Source organism: Choloepus didactylus, chromosome 13 (genome assembly GCF_015220235.1).
Source record: "Choloepus didactylus isolate mChoDid1 chromosome 13, mChoDid1.pri, whole genome shotgun sequence".
Taxonomy (NCBI): domain Eukaryota; kingdom Metazoa; phylum Chordata; class Mammalia; order Pilosa; family Megalonychidae; genus Choloepus; species Choloepus didactylus.
Window position 1 is genome coordinate 76,538,363 of NC_051319.1, and position 22,810 is coordinate 76,561,172.

Below are 22,810 nucleotides of genomic sequence, written 5' to 3' on the forward strand. Positions count from 1 at the left end.
GCCCCAAAGCCAGGCACCATCCAACTATGCTGAACGCACTGACACCAGCCTCCCCACCACCCAACACTGCTGGCCACAATCCCAACCCAGAAGGCCGTGGGATACTGTTGACACCTTATAAAGCAGTGGCCATCTGAACCTACTTATTTCTGTGTTCCCTGTTCCCTACATCTTGGAGAGCTCAAGGCAAGCTCATCTTCCCTCATGCATAAGTTATCACCCTTAAGCATTTCTGGGAACCCAACAGCAGCCCTGAGCAGGAAGAGGTATCACCAGAATAAGAGCCTACAAAGTTCTGGGTAAAGAGCCTGGCCATGAGACATGGGATCTCGTGACCCTGCTTGCCTGACGCAGGAGCACGTGGCTCTTTCTCCAAGCTTGCCCAAGGTGTGCATGCCAGAAGACACACCACGAAGCCCTCACCACGACCGTGGGGAGAAATGGCACAAATCAGGAGACAGCAAACATTGACAGGTCTCATTAATTTAGATGAGACATCTCACCGTGCAGATTGCTTTCAGTTAAGGTTTTGCTTCTGCTGAAGCAGAGAAATTAAAGGTTTGTAAAGACAAAATGTGATCTGAAAATAATGAGAAGGCAGTTGTGGTTGCCTTTTTAAGAGTTTTTGAAAGATGAACTAATTCTGATGACAAGAAACAAATTAGAGCATAATCGTCAGTTGGATTCTGAACCTCATTTCCTAATAAAGAAAGATTGCTGAGCAGCAGTGAGACAAAATAGACAGAAACAAATGATTTTTAAGTCACAGATAATTAACCCCAGAAGCTAGCCAAAGGCACATTACTATTGCCAAGGCAAATGGCTTAATGAGGTTTGAAAAGGACTTTAGCGTTTATACGGAGAAGAAAATTTCCAGGATTCCTGAAAAGCAGAGAAACACCTTCTGGCATGGGAGCCAGGCAAGGAGTGACAATGAAAAATGGTCCCTTAGACTTTTTCAGGGATCTGGGAGAAGTGAGGGGAGATTCCTGGGCAGGGATGGAGCCTGCGCAGGTCTAGGGAAAGTGTCATCGCCTTTTGGGGCAGGCCAAGGGTGATACAGTCCTGTGAAGAGCTCACTCTTTTGTCCTTATGATTTGCAGTGGTTCATACCCTTTGGAGAACACAACTCTTTCCTTACAAATTCTAAATTGCCAAAATTATGCAAATGGAAACCCCTACGGAGACTCCTCCACAAGCACAGATCACCACATAGGGGTTCACTACTCTGCCCATACCTTCCAAGGCCCTACAGTGTTCCCAGCCCAACCTCAGAGATTGAGCTCATTTGTGCCTTTTAAGTACTTTTAAGCAAAGGGGCCCAGCCTTGTTAGAAAGACTAGAGTAGTGCTCTGAAGATGGTCATTAAGGAGAGTGAGTCTTCCAATAACACTGAGGGAAAAGCAAGTAGGACAGGGGTGTCTTGGAGCTGTGAGGTTCCCCAGCCAAGCAACCTGAAATTTTATTTTTGTGAGAAACGGAAACGGCATAGAACCAGTACAGCCAGCATCTAATAGTTTTTTCAGTGCCCACTCTGTACAAGGCACAGGGGGACCTGGAGGGAGAGACTAGATCCTTGCTTTCCCAGAACTGATACCTACACGGCAGCACCAGAGATGCCCTAGAGCACAGGCGACAACCACCAGGTGAGTGAGTGGTGCTGCGGCCCTGAGCGACACCTTCAATACAAATGGCAGCACCTGTGGCTCCCAACATCTGCCCTGAGCTGTACACTACATGGCCCTGCTTCTTCCAAATCACTGGAGAGAACTTAAGTCAGCCAAGGGAGAGAATGGGACAGCCACTTACCCAGAGCCTGGGAAACCTTTGAGCAAAGAATATCCCATGCGAGGGCAGAAGTGAGAATCCAGGCTCCCTCGGCCTGTCAGTCTGTGGCTGGGTCCAAGTGCTTAGAATAACCATAGAGCAGCTCGTGAAACAGCAGCTTGGAGTTATCCATAGCCCGAAATCTTTCGCCTAATGCTGTGCTTGGTCCTCGGGAAGGGCCCATATCTGCACTCTCTGTCATGGAGCTTTATTATGATGCAGTAATTGAAAGAAAACAAGAAGGGCCAGTAACTATGATGCTCAAGAACAATTTCTGATCCCAGTGTTCAGAAAGCCCCTGATCTGGGGGGAGAAGTTTTATATGTACTTATCCTTAAGTTCTTAAAGACACCATCAAGAAGAGGGATGTTAGCTTCTTCTAATTGTGAAATGAGAGAACTGAAGCAAAAAGTTAAAGACTGACAGAAGGAAAGGATAGGGATGGGATATGTTTAAGATAACTGTTCATGGGAAAAATCAACAGGGCAAAGACCACATGTAGGTCTGGATGGAGACAGAGGAATGGACCTGGTGATTTGCGACAGTCTTCACTCTTTATCTACAGCCAGATTTATTGATGCAGGATAAGAATAGCCATAAGGAAAATTACCTGCCTTCACTGAGCACTGTGCTATTGCCCATACTCTGCCAAGCACTCTACACACACAATCGATCACTCCTCCCAACATCTCCATGGGGTTGTATGAGCGGCACTAATTGTGTGCTTGCCCAGTATCCACCCTTTGGGGAACCCATCAGTTTCTGTTCTGTGTGGTTTGGCTGAGGATGGATTTGCAAATTTCAAAGTGAGAACATGTGATCAGGCCTCACCAGTCACAGTATTCCACCCCCTCTGGCTGTAGTGATTGATTCAGACATGGAGTCATGACACAAGCCCAGCCAATCAGAATCCTTGTTGGAACTTTTCTGGTATCATTCTGGGGGAAAATATTTTCACCTTTTTTTGAGTTGGGAAATGTGAGCTGGAGCTGCTTGTAGCCAACCTGCAGGGCTGTCTAAAGACACCAACATGTCAAGAGAAGAAAGAAGAGCAAGAACATGAGAGAATCCCTATATCAGCTGATCTTCGAGCCAGCTCTACCCTGACCTTGGAATCTTTAGTTTCATGAGCGTTTCAGGTTCAAGTCAGTACATGCTGGGTTTCAACAACGCAGAGCGTGACTAATACAATCTGTTCTTTCACCTTTTCTATTTTTGTTCAGATGACATTGAGTCACTCACCCAAAATCACATGGAGGTGGTATTCTACTCCTTGCCAGTTGGTCACAATCAAAGCTGGGTACCAAACCGTTGTACTTAAATGGAATACACCAGTCAGTCTGCCCCGGAACAAGCTTCATCCAACATGGGTTAACTAAGTACAATTTAGTTTCCCAGCAGGTGAAAAAAAGACACATTCCCCAGAAAGAGCCAACTTACATGGGGGCGGGAGTGGAAGGAGAGATGTCACTCCCAATTTTGTGGAGCCCAGCGGCTGTAGAACAAGCAACGCTCCACTGTGCACAAATGAGGGTGGGATGGGGAAAGAAACACCATTACTTTCTCTGTGTATTACTCAGAGTCCTTCAGAGAAACAGAACTGATAGGATATGTGTGTATCTAAATATTATGAGATTCATCATAGGAATTGGCTCATGTGACTGTGGGGATTAGCAAGTCAAAATTATACAGGGCAGGCTGCAAGTTGGGAACTCTGATGAAGGTTTTGATGAATTCCTCAGGAGAAGCTGGCTGGCTAAAGTAGAGATAGAACTTCTCACTGCTGAAATAATCACTTCTCCTTTTAAGGCCTTTACCTGATTAGGTGAGACTTCTTTCACCCAATCTCTTTGTGGATTGTAGATGTGATCAACCATAGATGCAACCAGCTGACTAATGATTTAAATCTGACTATGAAAATAGTCTCACAATAACAATCAGACCTGTGCTTGCCTGACCAAACAACTAGACACCATCACCTAACCTAGTTGACACGTAAAATTAACCATCACATGCCCAATAGCAGTCTGGAATTCAAAAGGATCCACTGCCCTAGACACTGTCAAGTCTGGTTGTCTCCCTTTTAAATTTCTAACATCTGCAGCCATTAAAGAAGTTACCTCTAAAGAACCAAGGAGTTTATTAATCTGTTTCATCAAAGAGAGCAGCCACTTTACATTATACCAAGGGAGATTATGCAGGCAACTGTGAGATCCAGAAAACATCTGCTAAACAAAATCAAAATTAATGGTAAACAGAATGCAGTTCTTGATAGCTGAAGTTCACCCAGATGCAGAGCACTATAAGGAGGCTATTAGAGGCAGCTGTCAATTAGAGACTAATTCCAAGGGTTTTCAGAAAGTGAGGCTCTAGCTGCACACTTGGGGCTAGCAAGTCATGTTTACTTGGGAGATCTGCATTGCGAAGGAGCCTGGAGTGTGTGGCTACCAATCCTGGCTTTCCTTTTCCCTGAAAACAGCAGCATTCCCCCTTCCCAGGTTCTCTCACAGCCCCTGCTGCAAGTCAGGCCAGGCTCTTCTGGTCTGGAACGTGTGAGTGAGCCATTTTAGTGAGTGCGGGTAATGCAATGTGACATTGGTATCCACCCCAAAACTCGCAGCCCCTAATCACAGCACAATCACAGACATCTGGAATAGCTTACAGATAACCCCATGCTCCTGAGAGACAACTGACAAGGGTTGAATTATCCCAGCCACGTGCTCGGTTCACTCAAGTGTTCTCTCATGGCTGTAATTCAACGTGATGGGATCAGTTAGAGAAAAGTACTAGTTTGAGCAGATGAATTCTGGCAGTTACAATCAGCACCAGACCTCAGAGTGGACACTGAAGTGTCTTGGAGAGGTGAAGCTGGCACCTTTTTCTGAAGCTTCAGAGAAGGTTGGAATTAAATCTGAGGTGTCTGAAGGGAGGTGTAAAAGCACTTGCATTAGAAAGTGGATGAAGACGCAGCCATCTCTTCTTCCCTGCACATCTCACACAGGTGGGTCCTGGGGCATGAGGGTGGTGCCGGACAACCTAGAGGGGGAAAGTCTTCATCCACCGGGGAAAGGAGAGTCCTTTCCATAAGACACGCTACCAGTGTCCTGTCCTGCCAAAATTTCTGCTACCGTGTCTCCCTCCAGATTCTCCTGAGAGTCCTTACCACAAAGGAAACAAAGCTCCCCTAGCAGTTTTATTCCAAGGGTTCCACTCAAGTGTCTGGACTCAGCAGCTGGTATACATATGCAGAAGCCCTTGGATGTTATGGAGCAAGATCAAGTTATTTAAGCAACCGCCACCCATTATAGAGCAGTTCAGTGCATCACAGAGATGTGAGCCCAGAGGGAGATCTTGTTCCTACAAAAAAATTAGCAAGGAAAGAAAGGAAAATGCCTCACATGTTAAAGGTGGAAGGCTCTGTTGCTCTGCTCTTATCAGGGATTACTGAAGGCCTGTGGAGGCAAGAATGTGAAAGTTCTCTGAAAGCTTGGACACTGAGAAGGTATTTGCTACTATTCTTGCCACTCGGTGCATGCATAGCCCTTGGAAGACAGTCACTGGTGCCTTGCGATGGCCTTGTCCTGGGCACTCTGAGGAAGCTCTCCCTCAGAGCTTACAAAGGGCATTGTGTGGAAGGCCAGTCCAGGACTGACTGAAAACAACTAAAATGAAAAATTGGGAAATGCTGCATATTGCATCCCCCACATTTAGCATATTAATGAGAGTCATATTTAGCATATTAAAAGCCCTGATAGTTTCTGAAGAAACAATAGCAACAAAAACAAAAACTAGCTCAAGTTTACTGAGCCTGGCATTTGCCAAGTTTATTTGAACACAGAGTTCTTTCGTTATGTATCTCTCAGGAAGATCCAATGGCAGGCATGGTCTAGCAAACACTCCTTAAAAAGTGCCTTTCCAGAACTAAAAGACTTGGTGTCTTACTTGTATATCACTAGGGCAGGGTCAGAGTAAGAAGAAAACACACAAATAAATTTACAGCTTTCACTTAATTCAAGAAACAATTTTGAGAAACTACTAGATGCCAGGCCCTGGGCTAGGGCTTTGTGGGGTTGGGGATAAATGAGGGGAGGGTCTCTGCTCTCAGGTAATGAAAGAAAATAATCTAAAGAAACCTTATCACTCCGATAAGATATAATTAGCTAAATACTTCAAGAAAGAGAAATGGAAGGGATGAGGGAGAGGTGGCACTTGGCAAAGATGAGGTATAAAGGGCATGGGGGTTGCAGGAACAGTATAAGTCTAAAGACAAGAAAGAAGGTGCTCCATCTGGGAAGCATTTCACCACTGCATCCAAGGCTGGGAAGAGAGGATGGAGAAATAAGGCAGAGTGCAGGTCTAAGGCACCCAGGATGTCCAGTCACCCTAACACTCCCCAACCCCACCGTGACCTAGACTGGACTCTGCTTCCAACTATTATGTTAGCCAGTCTCACCTCACAGCATCAGTCATGGAAACATGGAGCTGCTATTCCTAAATTAGATGTAATATTAAAACAAGACAAAAACAGGAAGACATCTGGGGTTCTGTGGTCATGAGACTATCTCTCCAGACCCAAAGGCTTTGCTCAAAGATCCTGCAGCTGGTAAACCGGGCAGAAAAATTCAGAAGATTACTTTTTGCTCCTCTTTCAGTTCCAGGTTAGCTCAGAGCTAAGGAAACCAACCTGAAGTGTCTGTTGTTAGATAATATTTTTGTATTTCTGTTTACAGGAATAATAATTTACTGAAATAGTCATAGTGCCTCTGTTGTCTTTGTACTCATGTACTACTGTGGAAAAGATTAACAACCACACAAACCAAGTCAGTGACTTCTCAGACCCCAAAACAGCTGGAGCCCACCTGCAATGCCCCATCCTTCCCCTCTGTCCTGCTAGGTTAGAATCACTCACATTAAGGCCCTGGGATATTTCAGGAACTCAAACACTCAACTTTGACAGGAACAAGCCAGAGAGACATCACCTATTCACAATAGGAAGGAAAAGTTTACGTGATGTCGGGGCAAATTTGCTAGTTCAGACCCAAGTCATACACTCCAAGTCAGCGAGTCACAAAAGCTGAGTCTCCCAGAGAACAGGAGGGAATGGATGAACAGCACCCAACCTGCCCACACCCCTGCTCCCCTTCCAGACACTCTCAATCTTCTGGCGATTTGGAGCTTTAAATTCAATCTGGCCTTTTTATGCCTTTGTGTACAAATACACATGGATCTCTTATACCCCCAACCTTATTATTTAGAGACATTTCCAACATAGGAAAATAAGAGTCCAAAAGGGTTAAAGTTTGTATGCAATCCATAATGCAAATTAATACCAACCTTTTACATTCAGGGATACTGACGTGAAGAGAATATTATTCAAAACCAAAGTTCTCTGCGACTTATCCTCTCCTTATAGCTATTTCCCTCCACCCTTCATGGTCAATATGCCCATTATGAATAAAACTTTCTTTAAAAACTTTACCTTCTCTGCCCCACCGTCATACAGTTTAATTTGGTTTCGATATCCAAACAACTTCATTTTTCCTATGGGTGCATTTCAGAGGACTTTGAGTCCAAAACCAAAGACAATGGAAAATAGGAATGGAAGCTAAGAAGTTCATCCTAGAGCCAGGGTTCTCAGAGTCTTTAAAAACAGGTTTCCAGCAACATGGACAGCAACAAAAACCTGCCTTTTAGCATCTACCAACATGGTATGGAAAGATTGGGTTTCCCAGCTTCAGAAAAACAGTCCAATTATATGACCATCCTACTCTTTCATTGTGGTGCATAAAATTATTACGAACCAAGAGGCAAGGATATATTAGATTTAGGAGTCAATGTGGAACTTCCTTGCTTTTTTAGATAGTTACTCTTTTTGGAGACAGTACCACAGAGAAGGCTATGGCTGAAGCTAAAAGCAAAGGCCAGTCTAGACCAAGAATCACTTTGGTTTCTGACTTCATCCTCCAATCCCTTCAATAAAGGGATGGTTGCTGATGATTCCATAAATCATCCAAAAGACATACTCTTATTAGAGACTAGAAAGTGAATAAGGGAAAATTCAATTTCCACCAAAAGATATCAGAAATTACCACCCATATATGCTTTCCTCAGAGACCAGAAAACAAATATGCTAGAGAAATGCTGGCAGGGAAAATAGAACATCATGGAATTGTTTTCAAAGGGAAAATTAATTGGTTATTTCTATTTCAGCTTAGCTGAAGCTGTAAAAATCTAATCAGAAATATTTTTCACAGTGCGTCTCTTCCTAGATATTGAAATACCTCAAAGTATAAACCACTTTTTTATTGCCGATGTTGTTTTTGCTGAGAGAAACTAAATAATTACTTCAAACTTCACTTTAAAATGAGGCTTCTTTTCAAGAGATTGTAGGCATGATCATGGGTAAGTTCCCCAGACTCCACCTCTGATATTTGAAGGTAGAAAGCGTAGTTCTTTCAAGCAAACCTGATCTTAAGTTCTTACAATCCCTAGAGACAAATGCCAAGTGGTCAGCACCCAGAAAAGGCTGCCTGAAATTTCAAAGAATAGGCTTCCCACAAGTTTGAAATTCATCTTTGTTTCAAAAACTACTTCCAAAATGTCAACACAGAAAGAAATGGGTATGAGCACATTTTCCCTACCTTCTCTTCTTGTGACTTCAAAGCTTCTGGATTCCTGCAAGAAGAGAAAGACATTGTGGTTTTGAAGAATAATTCATATGTACAAATACTTGCAAATATCTCACCTCTTGTTAGTCACATGTTCACAAAAAAAAGGTGAACAATCTAATAAGAACATAACACTCAGCAAGGTTGGATCTACTAAACTCTCAACACACACCTATAAGTGTCAACAAACAACTAAACTTATTGCTTTGGAGACTTAAGGCAAAAACAAAATAGATTGCTAATCATGCAACTTTCAAGGAACACAGACGACTCTCAGGGTCTTCCTTCCCTATGTGGTATCTAGGCAGGTAGCAAGGGTTATGGAAGACCCTGTTCCAGGCTGACGTCCTGCCCTTTGCCTAGACTGTAGATGCTAAGAGGACCTTAGGAAAATATAAGTGGACAGGGGCCAGAATTTTCTGACCAGGAGCAGTTTCTGCTATGTGATAGCATGGTGAAGACCGCCAGTGCTTCTGGGTGACTTACTGGCATGATCTGGTGACTGATTATGCTCAACTCAGTTTCCCAAGGTGGAATCTTAAGTATAGTTTGGACAGTCAGTCCATGCTACTATCTTAAATTAAGCCCTTGCCTTTTCTTTATTTAATCCCATCTTTATCAATGCTTGCTATGTGCAGGGCACTAAGCAAAGTGTTTCAGAAGTTACACAGGTAAAATAGACAGAGTCCCTGCATTCAAGAGATGCACAGTTGAACAGGGGGCTGTACAATAAACACAAAATATGAAGAAATAAAAGGGTGATTTTGTCTTGAGAAATACAGGTATATTCACATTCAGTTGGAAACATATGGAAAGGGTTTTATAAAGAAACTTTGAGAACAGCTCTGAAGAATGGAGCAGCTTTTAGATAGGAATAGGGATGGGAGGGTGTGCCAGGAGGAGGGAGGGGCATAAGGAAGGGTCAAGTGGAGGGAGGGTCTAGGGTGTGCTCAGAAATCAGGAAAAGGCCTGGTGAGAAGTAATGGGAAGAAAAGGGTAGAACCATGTACTATGGTTTCATAACTAATAAAAGTAACTATAATTAATCATCAATAACCAGTTTAGATAAAAAGCCTACTGCTGAGAATAAGCTGAAAATCGATGCTAGCAAAAGAATAGCAAACTTGGACTGCTCCTTCACCACCACACCAAAAATATCATTCAGTACCAGCAATTTTAAAGCAAATAGCATTATCTTCATACTTGAGCATTCTTGTCCAGCACTCTTTTGGGGTCAAGAGGCAAGGAAATGTTAGAGATGAGATGAGGTATGCATGGAAAAGTTCACCCTACCCAAATTGTATTTTCTTACTGCTACCTGTCTAATGAATCAAAAGCCCAAGTGGAGACCAACAGAAGATGCCAGCAGCCCATCAGTGCAGCATGATTATTCAAATGAGCTTCTGGCATGATGGTTCCTGAAAGGACAGTCACCAGGGCAGGGTTCAGAAGAGAGGACAAAGAAAGTGAGTGATAAGTATAAGGATAGATATATAATCCATAAAGTACATCAGCCACGAAACAAACCTCATCTCCTCCCAACTGCTCCTCGACTCCCTGCCAGGGTCTGGCACCTCCATCCCTGGAAATAATTAGTATTTGTGGGACAGGAGGTATTCATGTCAACTATCGTAGCTCAAAAACAAATTGTGTGGAATTTTTGTTGGGGTTGCATAAAACTTATAAATTAACCCAGGGAAAGCTGACATCTATCACCTAATGTTGCATTTTGTCTAATAATATGGTATTTTTAATCATTTGTTTGTCTACTTTTGTTTGTTTCAAGAGTATATTATAATTTTCCTTGTGTTTATTCTGAATATTTCTTTTTTGTATATCTTTTACCATGGAAGAATTTTTTCTTTCATTATATCTTCTAAGTTTATTGTTTGTATATATGATGACAAATGATTTTTCATTCTGATTTTATAACTAGCCAATGACTGCATTTTTATTGTTTGGAATAATTTATCTATTACTTCTTTGGGGTTATCTATTTGCAAACAGTGATGACTTTATCTCTTTCTAATTCCTATGCCTATAGTTGCTTTCTCTTGTCTTATTGCTTTGGTCAATTCCTCAACCCGATGTTGAACAGTTATGAAGATAGAGGGTATCCTTGTCTTTATAAGTTTAAGAAGAAAATCTTTAGTGTTTCCCTATTAAGTAAGTTGCTGATTTTTGCCTGAGATATGCTCATTATATTAATGAAATCAATACATATTTTACTGAGTTTTTAAAATAAAATGAATACTCTAGCTAAAAATTGCTTGGTCCTGTATTTATTTATTGACTGTTTTCCTCCACTGGAATGTGAGTTAGGATGGTGCCAGTATCTCTTTCAGCCCTGTATCCTCAGTGCTGTAAGAGAGCAGATACATATTTGTTTAATGAAAAATAAAACAATATCTGTGTACATATATGGCAAGAAAAAGAAGGAAACAATACAAGGATTGGAAGAGAAGAATCAGAACTCACATTATTTGCAGAAAACAAAGTTGTGAACACAAAAAATTCAAGAGAATCTACATATAATTTAATAAATTAACAAATTAATTTAGCAAGGTTGTCAGATTAAAAAGATCAGTATATAAAAACCAGTAGCATTTATTTATACCAAAATTAGAAAGTGAAATTTTAAAACAATGTAATTTATAATAACATCAATAAACATTATATATCTAGGAATAAATCTAATGAAAGAGGAGTAATATCTCAACCCAGAGAATAACAAAATAATGTGGTAAGAAATTAAAGAAGACTAAATGAATGAGGGAACATACCATGTTTACAGACTGGAAGACTCAATATTGTTAAGATGTCAGTTGTCCTCATATTGATCTATAGATTCAATGTAATACTAATCAAAACCCCAGCAGAGATTTTTTTTCTTTGACAGGACTTGGAAAACTGATTCTGGAAATTCAGAGACAAAACAAACTAGAATAGTTTTGAAGAATAAAATTGGAGGGTTATGCTGTTAGATATTAGGGATTAACAAACAGCTACAATTATTAAAGTGGCATAGTATTGCAGCAAGGATAGACAGTCCAATGGAACAGAATTCAAAGTCAAGCAACAAACCACACATATCCAATTTTCAATTTTATGATAAAGGCACCATTGCAATACAATGGGAAAAGGATGGCCTTTTCAACAAATGGTGCTGGATCAACTGGATGCCCATGTGGAAAAAATGAAACCTTAACCTGCTACCTTACAATATCCATAAAAATCATTTCCAGATGGATTGTAGATCTAACCATAAAAGGTAAAATAAAGTTTCTAGCAGATAAGAGAGAGTATCTTCATGACCTTTAAGTAGGTGAAAATTTCTTAAATGGGATGTGAAAAGCATTGCCATCAAGGAAAATAATGATAGAGTAGACTTTATTAAAATTAAGATTTCTATTCATTAAAAGACACCATTAGGACCATGACAAGGCAAGCTATTAAGGTTATATACATGCAATACATACATCTGACAAAGCACTCATTTGGAATGTATAAAATACTTCCACAATCAACACGAAAAATACAGACAACCTGACTTAAAAATAAGCAAAAGACTTGGATAGGAACTTCACAACTTCAAATCACAATGGGATACTATTATATATCACAGAGTACATATCAAATGTCTACAAGGACATGGAGTAACTATAACTTTCCCACACTCAGAGGTGCCATCACCAGCAGGGCAGTGCCCCTTCTCCCTGGGGTGAGCCCCAGCTTGTGAGGCTCCTGCTCCAGGCTTCCAGGCTTTGCCAAGCCCCAAACTCTACCCCCGGTTCCCTCAGACCTGGAGACAATAACCACTCCCCAGAGTTATGGCTCTTCTTATTTCTGTGTTTCCTTTTTGCCTTTTTAATCCTTCAAAATCTGTTTAACCAGTGCCCTATATTAATTCTGTTAAAATAAATAGTGCAAATTCCTTTCTCCTGACTCAACAATTCTACTCCTAGGAAAATGTCCAACAGGAATACACTCATGTGGGCACCAAATCACAAGGATGAGAATGCTGAGAGTAGCATGCTGTGTAATAGCCAAAAAAGGGAACAACCCAAATGTCCACCAACAGTAGTACGGATTTTTAAAAACCTGAGGCATAGTCACACAAGGGAAAACTTCACAGCATGCAAAAGAATAAACACTGCAATGTACAATAACTGGATGAATCTCATGAAGGCAGACACAAAGGAATGCAATTTATATGAGTTTATTTCTATAAATTTCAGAAACAAGCAAGAGTAATCAATGGTGATAGAGTGGTAGTTACCTTTCCAAGGGGTAAGGATTGAAGGAGGGTGGTTTCTAGAGAGCTGGAAAATTTTTTTTCTTAATTTAATTTTATTGAGATTGTTCACATACCATACAATTATCCAAAGATCCAAAGTACACAATCAATTGTCCACGGTACAGCTGAGTATACATCACCACAATTAATTTTTTTTCAACTTTTAGAACATTTTTATTACTCCAGAAAAGAAATAAAAACAAAAAAAGGACAACTCAAATCCTCCCATACCCCTAACCACTCCCTCCATTATTGACTCCTAGTATTGGTACAGTACATTAGTTACTGTTGATGCAAGAATGTTAAAATACTACTAACTGTAGTACATAGTTTGCAATAGGTATATTTTCCCTATATACCCCTCTATTATTAACTTCCAGTTATAGTGTCATACATTTCTTCTAGTTGATGAAAGAAATTTCTAATATTTGTACAGTTAATCTCGGACATTGCCCACCACAAGGTTCACTGTTTTATACATTCCCATCTTTTAACCTCCAACTTTCTGGGTGACATACATGATTCTAAACTTCCCCTTTCTACCACAGACACACACCATTCAGCACTGTTAGTTATTCTCACAATAACATGCCACCATCACCTCTGTCCATTTCCAAACACTTAAGTTCAACCTAGTTGAACACTCTGCTCATAATAAGCAAACACTCCCCATTCTTTAGTCTCATTCTATATCCTGGTAACTTATATTTCATGTCAATGAGTTTACATATTATAATTAGTTCATATCAGTGAGACCATGCAATATTTGTCCTTATGTGTCTGACTTATTTCACTCAATATAGTGCCCTCAAGGTTTCTTCATCAACCTGTTTTTTTTTAAGACAGTTTTGTTCACCCACCATACTTTCCATCCTAAGTAAACAAACAATGGTTCCCTATATAGTCACATATTTATGTATTCACCACCATCACCACTATACATATAAGAACATCTCCAATTTCTCCACAAAGGAGGAGGAAGAGTCAAAGAAGATAGCAAGACAAAAAAAAAAACAAACAAACAAAAAAACATGACAGCTAAAAAGCAACAAAAGGAAAGATAGAATTAAACTAAAGTACAATAAGAGTCAGACAACATCACCAGTGCCAAGGGTCCCATACCCCTCCCTTATGTCCCCCTCTTACAGGCATTTAGCTTTGATATATTACCTTTGTTGCATTAAAGGAAGCATAATACAATGTTTTGTCTCTAATTTGCATTGATTATATTTTTCCCCCAATGTCACCCTATTTTTAACAGCTTGCAATGCTGACATTCATTTGTTCTCCCTCATGTAAAAACATATTTGTACCTTTTATCAAAATTGTTGAGTACCCTAGGTTTCACTGAGTTATACAGACCCAGTCTTTATCTTTCCTCTTCCCTTCTGGTGTCCCACATGCTCCTAACCTTCCCCTTTCAACCATACTCACAGTCATCTTTGTTTGGTGTACTTACATTGCTGTGCTACTGTCACCCAAAACTGTGATCTAAACCTCTCACTCCTGTCTTTTCCTATCTGTCTGTAGTCCTCCCTTTGTATTTCCTGTAGAGCAGCTATCACAAACTCTCCCATTGTCTGTTTGTCACAGTATATTTTAAACTCTCCCTCACATTTGAAGGACAGTTTTGCCAGATATAGGATTCTTGGTTGGCAGTTTTCCTCTTTCAGTATCTTAAATATATCACCACTTCCTGCTTGCCTCCATGGTTTCTACTGAGAAATCCACACATAGTCTTATCAAGCTTCCTTTGTATGTGATGGATCGCTTTTCTCTTGCTGCTTTCAGGATTCTCTGTCTTTGACGTTTGATAATCTGATTATTGAGTGTCTTGGCGCAGGTCTATTCATATCTATTCTATTTGGGGTACGATATACTTCTTGGATCTGTAATTTTATGTCTTTCATAAGAGATGGGAAATTTTCATTGATTATTTCCTCTATTATTCCTTCTGCCCCTTTTCTCTTCTCTTCTCTTTCTGGGACATCCATGACATGTACATTCATGTGCTTCATGTTGTCATTCAATTGCCTGGGACGTTGCTCATATTTTTCCATTCTTTTCCCTATCTGTTCTTTTGTGTGTAAGATTTCAGGTGTCTTGTTCTCCACTTCCTGGGTGTTTTCTTCTGCCTCTTCAGATCTGGTGTTGTGTGTCTCCATTGTGTTTCTCATCTCTTATGTTGTGCCTTTCATTTGCATAGATTCTGCCAGTTGTTTTTTCAAACTTTCGATTTCTACCTTATGTTCGCCCAGTGTTTTCTTTATAGTCTTCATCTCTTTTGCCGTATCTTCCCTGAACTCATTGATTTGGTTTTTTATTTGATTTAGTGTATTTCTCCAAAAATCTTTAAGAGATTGTTTCATTAAAGTAAAACAATATCTCAACTGCATCTTGACTAAGGTATAAGTTTGTTCCTTTGACTGGGCCATATCTTCATTTTTCCTAGTGTAGATTGCAGTTTTCAGTTGTCTAGGCATCTGGTTTCTTTGGTTATCCCAATTATATTTTCCCAGAGCAGAACAGGTTCACATCTCCAAATGGGGTTATACTCAATTTCAAGTGTCCCTGCAGGTTTGTCTTAGAAGCTTGACGGACTTTCCTGTGAGTCCTCTGGCCACTGTGCTTTTCCTAACCTGCCCAGCAGGGGGCATCTGTCAGCCTGTCACTCCCAACTGGTGTAAGGAGGTGTGGTTTTCTTAATTTCTGTTTTGGCTGTTTTCCCCCAGGCTCTGGGGTCTGGTTCTGAAGGGAAGACTGGTAGTAGAGCTGGGCTCCACCTCCTTCCTCATAGGGAAGATGCACCCCCTAGGGAGTTATCATCTGCATTTGAATAGCTTCTTTGTCTCTCTGGCTCTGTTAAATCCACCCGTCTGGTAAGAGTGCTGCGAACTGAAAATGGCTGAGGCTCTCTCTACTGAGCTCAGGTTGAGGGGGAGAGAAAGGGACAGAAAGCCCCCTTTCAGAGCCAGTCTACAGCCCCCCAGTTTCACTCGTCAGTCAGAGATAACACCTGGTCTTCTGGGCTCCCCCTCCCAGGAAAGCGGAGTCTTCTGGTTCTTTAAGGTCAGTCGCAACTAAAAGCCTCTGCTGCTTTTTAGAGGTTTGTAGCTTGTATTCAGCAGTCCACATTTGTTAATTAAATCCCCAGATGGAGTTGGGCTGAGCTATACTTGCTTGCTCAGAGAGTGCTGCTTTCTACCACAGTGAGGTTTTGCAGCTCAGTCTGTCGTGAGGTGGGGGAGGGGCTCCCAGCATGGTTCCACAGTTTTTACTTACAGATCTTATGCTGCAGTCTCAGGCATTCCTCCCAATCCAGGTTGGTGTATGATATGTGGACAGTCACGGTTGACCCCCAGCAGTTATTCCAGATCATTTACTAGTTGTTCCTGGTTGTTTACTAGTTGCTCCAGGGGACTAACTAAATTCTACTCCTCTCTATGCCACCATTTTAGCTCCTCCCGGGCTGGGAATATTTTAAGTTATATTCTTGGTGGTTAACATGGCTGTGTTAACTTTTTAAAAATTCACTGAACTGTATGATGTGAACACTTATATATTTTTAATATACAATAAAAACATTAAAAATTAAATAGGACAAAGTCCCCAATAGTACACACATCAGAAGTTTGTTGGCTAGAGGTAATGGACTCCAACCCCCAACCCCAACTTACAAATGAAGAAAGTCATCTTGAGGGAAAGGATGCAACTTGCTGAGTATCTAAATCAGGACTTGGCTCATGTCTCTAACATCCTATTTCTATAGGCACTATACCACTTCAAAGAAAATACTCAACACATGTTCATCTGTAAAATAAAGGCAGGAATACTACCTTCCTCCTAGAGTATCTATGATGATTACATGAAATATTAGCCAGTACCATGCTTAGCACACTATCTGGCACCCACGTACTCCTGCAATGTTAGCCACCATCATTATCATCATCATTAATGAAAATAACTAAGGGAGAGAGATGATAAGATCACTTCTGGGAAGTAAATGAGTTCAACAGCTCCCTCAATTATTGAGGCTAACTAAGAATCAGTCTTTCCAGTACTTGAAAAAGCAACCTCCCAAAAGCTGTTGTAGTACGGTACGGAACAGAATTCCTTGGAATAAATGATACCAAGGTCCCGGATGCATTGCCTAAGGAAGAAATTATTTTCTGCAGAAGCTTTAAACCAGATGGTTATAAATGAGAGATAGCACATGGGCATTACTTAATGACTAAATTTCTTGAACTAAAAATCTAATTTTATTATGGTATAAATCATACTTTCTTGAAGTAGAGAATTAATTTTAGATTTTTCATTCACTGTTCATAACCTTTCCATGAATTTGACAGCCAAATCACTTTAAATGTCATTTAACCAATACAACAGCTTTATTCCACACTGTACCCTTCCTGAATCCATTATCTTCCACTATAATGTAGAAGAACTTAAGTAAAAAAATTACCATTCCATAAAGCTGTATTTTACTGTGCAGTTGAACTGTATAATCTTTATTTTTGAATCAATATAATGTGAGTGCTGAGTAATATTTTTCATAATCCAAAAATCCATTACAGATTCTCAGAGACCAAAAGATAGTTTAAGAGCTGTAGAAACAGTATGAATCAGGTCCTCAAATTCCATTCCTGAATCCTTTCTGAATCCATCTTAGGGATGGTGTTTGGGGTGGGAGGTGGGGGCAGTGAGACTTGGGAACAGGCTGGTAGAGCCCTGCCCTGGACCAAAGTCACCCCTCTTTAGCCATGTTCTCAATCATCCTTGATTAAAGCGTTCTCAGACTGACCCTCAAAATATTAGGGAATTCAGTGACTTCTGGGAAAATGTTGGCTCTGTGGGATAGGAAAGTGGGGGTCAAAAACACCTACTACTGAGAAGAGAATGACAAAGCATTAAGCTGAGGACTCAAAATAGCCAGGTCCACACAGACAAAGCAGATGTTAAGTCTGAGCACACACGGCGTGTCCTGCTAAGGTGGGCAGCTGCTGCTGCTCTGCCCACCCCAGCCTCCTGATGGCAAACTGCTAGGATGTCGGAGAAGCATCTGAGGAGCTGGAGGGAGTTCTCTCCTTCTGGGTTCCTCAGGCCGCAACTATCTGGAGAAGAAGCCCATGTGTCTAATTTACAAATCATTTGGTCCATTTGAGATGCAGGCTTTGCTAACTGTCAGGACTAATCACTACCGGAATTCTGACATCAGAATTTTAAGTTTTCTCATATCTGTGAGACACTCTTAAAACCAATGCTTCATTAACAAGCTTTCTTACAATTTTTCCTTTATTAATTCAAACTTTTAAAACTTGACTCCAACCACTTTCATTTTTGCTAGTACGACACCATTCAGCAATTAAAATCATTACTAGGACTGACAATACAGCTAAATAAAGTGATGCAGTATGTAGCATCACTGGACCTCATTTACTGAGCACACACTTTACCTGATTTATATGGCCGAGTTAAAGGCAGAAGGAAAACCATTGAGTTAGATTTCTCAGCACATCATGTCTGGGTCTTCAAAGCCACATGACGAGAGAATTGGGAGATTAACCCTCAACCCAGGGCTAGCTTGAGAAGCAAACTGATTAATCCAGCAAAGAACAGGATTTCTGGATGGAGACTCTGAACACCTGCTGTCTTCTCCTGTCATGCAGACCTGTAGCAAGAGCTCAAGAAAAAATACTAAGAATGGAGGTGCCGGCTCTTGAGAAATCCCACCTTGGCAAGGTTCAGGGCTCGGCTCCTGCTTCACAGAGAATGAGGTCCTTATGTTCGGGAGCCCTCTGGGGTGAGGGAGAGGTGCATGTACTCCATGTAGACTTCCTTATGCCTTAAAGAAGAGTCAATGAGGGAGAGGCACAGCTGACAGTACTAAATCTTAAGGCGTTTAGATTTCTAAGGAAGTTCAGCACCATGCGGGGTCTTTCCATCTTTCAACCAGCCCTGCCCACTAGCTGTTCAGCCTGGCGAGGCCTCACTTGCCCTTCTCACTGCCCCCAGGAGGCCAAGAACTAAAGGTGTGAGAGCTTGGCATGACAGCATGGGCAAACGTTTCAGGGCTGCAATACAGAAGATACAGCGAGAAAGCTCTGTGTCCCTTTTATTTCCTTTCTAACAATAAATGAATCAGTATAAGGAAACTGGGATTTACGGAGGACTGGGAAGACTAAAATAACTAAGCCAGAGAGACTAAAGGAAGGTTTCTCAAGACAAAAGGAAGAGAGCATATTTGGCTGACTTTGAAAAAAAAATCACACAAATCTCTTTACTATTAAGGTACAAGTCATATGTTTAAAAAAAATCTCCAAAATCACCATTATGAACCCTCCAACAGCATTCCTGTGGATACATCCGTGCAGAATATCAATTTATTATGTTCATGTGGGAGAATGTGAAGACTCCCAAACCTCCAGTAGGTTTGAATAACCTGATTTTATTAGTTGCTGCCCCACCAGCTGCAGCCCTGCAGGAGACACCCAGACACTTCCTATTCCAGTTTGCCCATCAGTAAAACAGGCAGGACAGACAACCAGCCAGGACGAATCAGGAGATGTCTCAGACACGCGGGCAGAATCCCACAGACAGTTGTGCCCAGTGCTTTCTGATGGGGAGGACAGGGTGGTCAGTAAAGGAGAAAGCTGTGAGACTCTAAAGAGAAAAGGTATCAACGGTGATTACAAGTCACTAGACAGAAAAGACAGTATGGGAATGTTTGCCAGGCATTCAGAAATTAAGATGATTTGGATGTTAAAGAATGAATTCTATGGGGATTTAGTGATTTCAAATTCCAGATATTCTTTAAAGCTATATGTTAAAGGTTATTCATTTACAATGGAAAAAAAATTAGTTCTGAATTTCAGGCAGTCTTCTGTCGCAAATCATACCAAAACAGCAAGTAAACATTGAACACATTTGATGGGATAAATGTCAACAATTAATTGATCGTTTCACCTTGTTAAACACAATCTTCTGCACACAACCAGATTAAGATACAAGAAGGAAAGAGGGGCACTTTATCTCCCTGACAAACCAACAAATTAAAAACTAATTGACTTTTTGATCTGGAAAGCAATCCCCATCTCCCCTTCAGAACAAGCAATCACCACATCAGAGACTATCCTAATGGTTAGCAGCATGGGGCTCTAACTCAGCACTGCCAGGGACCTCTTCATCAGTACACTCTCATCTCCACTGGTGAACAAACCCAGCCTAGTACAGAGCTGCTTAACTACAAAAAGCAACCACTAGGAGCAGCATCTGTCTCCACAACTATCTACATCTCATTCATCTCTTACCCCAGCACAGAGCCTGGCATATTATAGGCCCTAAACAAATCCAAGAATGAGATCGGATTATTTCAAAATCTCCTGGTAAGAAGACAGGGATGAGCGAGGTTCTCCATGAGGCTCCTGGAACACCGTGACATCACTGAAGCCTGCATTTCTACATGCTCCCTTTTCTGGGTAAATTTCCACAGAAACAGGGGCACCCGGAGACACATTCCTCATTCTGAGAAGCTTCACATCCATTGCTGCCCCGCTAAATGAGAACCTCCCCTGTGCTGGCTTTGTCCCAGCCATCCATGCTCCATAAGAAAATCAAGACCATCTAGAGGGTGTTGAGGAGAGGAGAGATGAGAGCAAGGACAGATGGCCCCCCGGGAGAAAAGGGGGCAGGAGTTTACATTTTAATTACTCATTACACCCTCCAGGAAACCATCCAATAGATGATGTCGCTTAGCATCAACCTGTTTAACATCTTCAAATCTGCCTCTTTCAAATTTATTTTGCCAGCTGTAAGCCAAGATGAGGTTTAGAATTAGCTGTGCCTAGAAAATTAGCAAACAAAAAAGGAAGAAAGCCTTCCCTCCAGCACAGTCCTCATGTCTGAGTCTATTTTTCATTCTTGTTTTTGCACAAGGAATGGGAGAAGGGGGGTTGTTCACAGCCATAGATGATCTGAAATAAGATTCAAAGAGCTCCAGAGCTTACAGTGGGAGGCAGTGGATGGATCTGACCAAGCCCCGTGAGGAAGTCGCTGGGCAAGCCAGGAAAGGCCAGCGGAGGCCAGGGCTGGGAGGCAGAGGCGCCTGACAGGGATAAGGCTCAGCTCTGCAGGTCCTACCCTGCTATTCCACCACCTTGTTTCTTCCCAAGAGACTCAGCTCCTCACCCAGGTCTCCCGACCAATTAACTTATTCATCCTTCATGTGTTCATATATTCATTCATTCAATAAATATTTAATATCCTGGGGATTCTTTAGTAATGAGACAGACACAGCTTCTGTCCCCAGGAAGCTTATGATTTCATGCAGAGAAACAGACAACAAGCAAGTGAGATATATAGAGCACCCCATGGTTAGAAGATTCATGGAGAAAATTAAAGCAGAGAAGGGGGATAGAGACCTCCCAGCAGCTGGAATTTGAGTAGAGACCTGCCCTTCTGATCATAACATTCAGGACTGTTCAGTCACTCCTTCTGCCCACCAACAAGCCTCCCTCTCCACTGCCATCCCCTCCACTCAGCAGCAGTGGCACCAGCAGTAAGAACTAGCAGAGAAAGCAGGGTGGCCCTAGAAATAGCAGTGAGCATCACAGTGGCAGCGTCCAGTCACTGAGCAGTTACTGGATGCCATGCTCCACGCTAAGCCCACTCCTGTGCCCCTTTGTTCAATATTCGCAGCTCCCTGGAGGACCCCCCAGCTCCCTCTCACTCACAGGACCTCCCACACATGCCTTCTACATAGGACTTGGTGCTTTTTGACCATGGGCATAATAAATAATTGGCCGGGGCTCCCATGGATATTCACTGTTGTACGGGAGCTAAATCTCCAAACACACTTTGATTAGAGGCCCTTTCATTGCAGCACTATAAAACTTTTATTAAAAAAGGAACTTAAAGTTGTTTAAGTGAGTTATATATAATTAAAAAGCCTTTAAAGCACAATACGGCACTTTCTCAATTTTCTTTTAAAACAGAGTCCAAAGGAAGAAAAGTATCCAATAGTCAGCATAGCTGGGTACATATTCACTTAGCACCTGGCCCATCTCTCAAGTCCCAGACAAAACCAAAAGCTTTACCCCTTGTCCTCTCCATGCTCTGTAGACGTGAAGCTCCACGGACTTGTTTCCTCAACCGTAACATGACGTTAAGGGTAGTGCCTGTAAGATTGTTGTGAGAATTGTTTGAGGGAGTATGTTGAGAGCACTCAGCGGCCCTCATCAGTGGGAAGATGCCTGACCCTGTGCCTGTGGGTGGGGGGGTCGAGTGCTGGAGCACCATGAAGCTTTGCCCCGAGAGCCTGAACCGACTCGCCTCCTGAAGAGCATGTGCAGAGAAGGACAATGACGAGAGAAGGGGGCATTCTGTCCATAGGCTAACACAGTGGAGCCCAAACGGGCATCTTTTAAACATTCCAGAGTGCAGGCTACACTCTGAACCAGTTAAATCACAATCTCTGGTGATGGGATCCAAGTATCAGTATTTCTTGAAGCTCCCCAAGTGATTCCAATGTGCACATGAGTTTGGGAACCAGTGTAATAACCAAATATCTTACAAACACTCTGTCCCAGAGCCAAGTGCTCACACTGCTTGCCCAGACGACACACGGTGGTGCTGTGCAGCCACAGACATGACACCACTGGGTCCAGCAGATGCCGCGGGGCTCTCTCGGAAGGCACTGGACATGCTGGCACAGCAGCACGTTTCTCTTTCCCAGCAAGATTTAATAAAGCCAGATGCTGTTCCCCCGTGATCTCTACACAGAGAGTAATGCCACTCAGCACCTGGATCTCAGCAGCCACAGGTGCACTGGCTGTAGGTTGGAAGGGCAGGCTCAGGCACCCAGAAGGGAAAGCCCTCCCCTGATGAATGGGGTGACTGGCTCCTGGCTCATGAGCTGGCTGAGTGCAGCCACAGAGTTGACTCACTGGGCTCAGACCCCAACATACTTGCCTACAAGGCAGCAACCTCAGCGAGCTTCAGTTTCCTTATCTGTGAAATGAGA

The 22,810-nt window shown here is 41.9% G+C and overlaps 1 protein-coding gene across 5 annotated transcripts in view; it reads right to left on the reverse strand.

The window, feature by feature from the left end:
• FSTL4 (follistatin like 4) overlaps window positions 1–22,810 on the reverse strand; it is a 607,080-nt gene that overhangs the window by 418,471 nt on the left and 165,799 nt on the right. For all 5 annotated transcript variants that reach the window (XM_037801899.1, XM_037801903.1, XM_037801900.1 and 2 more), the window contains one exon: window positions 8,469–8,502. In XM_037801899.1, coding sequence (XP_037657827.1) covers window positions 8,469–8,502 — 34 coding nt within the window. The remainder of the gene's footprint in view (window positions 1–8,468; window positions 8,503–22,810) is intronic.